The 3,273-nt window shown below is 36.7% G+C and overlaps 1 protein-coding gene across 1 annotated transcript; it reads right to left on the bottom strand.

Annotated features, from left to right (window-relative positions):
* Positions 1 to 1,136: 1,136 nt before the first annotated feature.
* On the bottom strand, positions 1,137 to 2,264 carry htr1fa (5-hydroxytryptamine (serotonin) receptor 1Fa). Its single transcript, XM_053496945.1, has one exon. It carries the CDS (start codon positions 2,241 to 2,243, stop codon positions 1,137 to 1,139), a length of 1,107 nt encoding a protein of 368 aa, XP_053352920.1. The 5' UTR covers positions 2,244 to 2,264.
* Positions 2,265 to 3,273: the final 1,009 nt, after the last annotated feature.

The raw sequence follows: 3,273 nt of genomic DNA, 5'->3' as shown, positions 1-3,273 counted from the left end.
AGAAATATTTATATAAATAAAAAAGTGAATTATTACATGAGTAATAAAATTATATATTGCATGAATGGTAGCATGTTAATTATACTATGTATAATAACAAATGTATCATGTATTTGGCATGTATTATATCATGTATTTGGCATGTTTATTTTCCAGACATTCTTTAATATCTTTACATATATTAAAGATTTAACATGAAATAACTTTTTACATAAAAATTTATTTAAATACCATTACAGATTATACTGGAAAGCACATATGTATGATATTTTTTAACATTCACAAAATATCTTAACTGGTAATCTACTTCCGTGAACAGACAAATGCCTTGTCAGTTTGTGTGTGTGTGTGTGTGTGTGTGTGTGTGTGTGTGTGTGTGTGTGTGTGTTTAAATACATAATCACTGTCTTTGTCACTCTGAAGTAACATACTGTAAATATGAAAATACTTATAAAATGAATGATTACCCTTTAAACACATTACATTTAAATACACTATATGGCCAAAAGTTTGTGGACACTTGACAATAACACTCATGTTGTTTAGTTGTCATCATTTTATCCAGATTCACCAACAGTTCAGTGAAAATGCACACACAGATGGTCAGGCATCAACAGACAGTTGGCCATACTGTATATTGCATTTGCATGGATAAATAAACAATTAAAAAAATAATATAAGCATTTAAAAATTCTTCAGCAGTAAAAACTGTCACCCTTTCTTCATACAAACTATGGACAAAATTTATGTAGATGTAACTTGGAAAGTTTGTATTACTTGCAGGTCATCCCAGTGGGTTTTCTTTGACTCTTAACCCATTCAGACTGATCATTTCATGAACATCTTGGGTAAAGGTCCCAGACAGCATGTCCTCATCAAATTTCTCCTGCACTGTTTAAAGTATGTTTCAGATTACTTAAGGTCAAGCATCACTAAGGGTTTTCAAATGTTTGTTGGGCAGTGTATGTTTTTTTATTTCAGTTAAACTGGAAATATGAAAACAATATGAGGAATTAATCGGTTTAAAATATTCACCTACATTATGAAAATTCTCATTTTCTCTCTAATTTTCAACATTTCTACACAATATTTATTGTGTTCTATAAAAGCAACAATATTGTACAGTATTTTCTACATCAAAGTTCATGCTGGCACATGATCAGTTTATAAAAGGCGTTCTTGAAGTCCTCATTGAAGATGGTATAAATGAGTGGATTAATTAGTGAGTTAAGGTATCCTAGCCAGGTCAGAAATGTAATTAATTTATTTGAGAGAATGCAGCTGCCACAGATGTTACTTATCACTTCCTGAATAAAGAAGGGTAGCCAACAGATTACAAATGCCCCAAGAATTAGTCCCAGAGTCATAGCAGCCTTTCTTTCTCGTGCCCCTGAAATCCGCTGTCTTTTGATGGACCTCTCAATATGAGACTGAAAATTTGGGCTTGCTACTGAGATGCGTCTCCTGTCACCTTCTGTAGAGGGTTCTGACATTGATTTCTCTGGTAGTGTGAGTGCATCTTGGCTCTGCTGTTCTCTGTCAAAGCACATAGGGATTTTGTGTCCATTTATGTCAAGCTTGTTCATGGGACTGGGCCTCCTTTTGTGGTAAAGAATTTTAGCTGCTTGGTATATTTTATAGTAAAGGATAAGAATGAGTATAAGGGGAATGTAGAAGGCCCCAAATGTGGAATAAAGTGTAAAAGCAATGTTTTCATGCCTTATTAAGCATTCGGTTTGATTTTCTCCTTTGTTGTGGTGTCCCCAGAGCATTGGAGGTAGGGAAATGAGAATGGACAGGAGCCACACAACACTGATTGTAATAGCAGCCCTTAGAGACGTCCTCTTTCTGGAATATTCAACAGCATCCGTGATAGCCTGATAACGATCCACAGCAATAGCTGCCAGGTGCAAAATTGAGCATGTGCAGCAGGTTATGTCAACACTGAGCCAGATGGTGCACATCACATCACCCATGACCCATGTCTCCTTCATGATGTAAATGATGCTAAAGGGCATGACTAAAATGGCCACCAGCAGGTCCGTCACAGCCAGAGAGCAAATAAGGTAGTTGGCAGGGTGGTGAAGTTTGCGAGTGACAATGATGGCAGTGATGACTAAAGAGTTGATTGCTGTGGTAAGTAGAGCCAGTGCAGACAGAGTAAGCGAGAGAAGGATCATGCCTGCAGGACTACTGCTAAGTCCGTCTGCAGAATTGGCCCCATCTGTGCCATTTGGATCCATGCCTGGGACCAAAAACAGAAAAAACAACACAACATTTGTTAAACAAGGCCTGGGCCCATATTTACAAAACATCTCAGAGAAGGAAGTGGACCATAATTCTTAGGGTTATGTAAATTCATCCTACTTTTATGAGCTGGAGTAATAGCAATTTATCTAAATAATGAGTCACTCCTACAGTATGTCCACCAAAATTAAGGAGAGCACCAGAGGAGTCCTAACTGGTTAGGGGTTGAGAGGAAATGGTGTTTAGGCAGAGACATGTTCAGGGGACAGGGGTTTTGGTAACATTAATTGACATGGCTCTCAAGTTAGGTTAAACGGAATAAGTTTTTAAGCTAGATTGTGGCAGCATGCAACTGGTCCATTAACAAACATTACGTATGCTGTAGTAGATGACTGCTACTTTACATTTTTTTACTAACTGGAAAAATGTAGCTTTACTCTTACAGCACCACTACATTTAAAAACTTAAACACATTGAAATTAAATTTATGTGCATCACTTGTTTCTCTGGAGTTGTTGACATCATTTATGGCAGACATATTAAAATAATCTTTTTAAGCACAGATGAGGCTTATTATGTGAGCCAAAAACATTTTCACAATCCACATGGGTACGTAAGGCAAACTGATGAGTGGCATTGATGGTTTCCAAATTGCTGTTCACACAACCTTTTCCTCTTTAGAGGTAAGAGTAGGGCAAAATTTTCCTTTAATTATTTCTTTACATTTAATTACCTTCTCCTCATCTTCTCTCCAGTTTGGCTTTCTTTTTAAAGTAATTTTGATCAGATTATGACAGTTCTACACAGCTCTAATATAGGGGGCCTGAAACAGTTGTGATTGGAGCAGTCTGTGATTTATTCAGTCAAGTCGCACATCTGTACTGTAAGTTCACTGTCACTCACGATATACAGGAAGTACTGTAGTAGCAGTAGATTCGTGTGTGTATGACTGTGCAAACATGTACTGTCCTAAGAATTTCATTCGCAAACTATACCTACCTTTTCAGTGCAATACAAAGTAACAAA

This window comes from Clarias gariepinus, chromosome 5, assembly GCF_024256425.1.
Source record: "Clarias gariepinus isolate MV-2021 ecotype Netherlands chromosome 5, CGAR_prim_01v2, whole genome shotgun sequence".
NCBI lineage: Eukaryota > Metazoa > Chordata > Actinopteri > Siluriformes > Clariidae > Clarias > Clarias gariepinus.
Note: the sequence above shows the minus strand (reverse complement) of the source record. Positions and strands in the feature narration are given on the sequence as shown.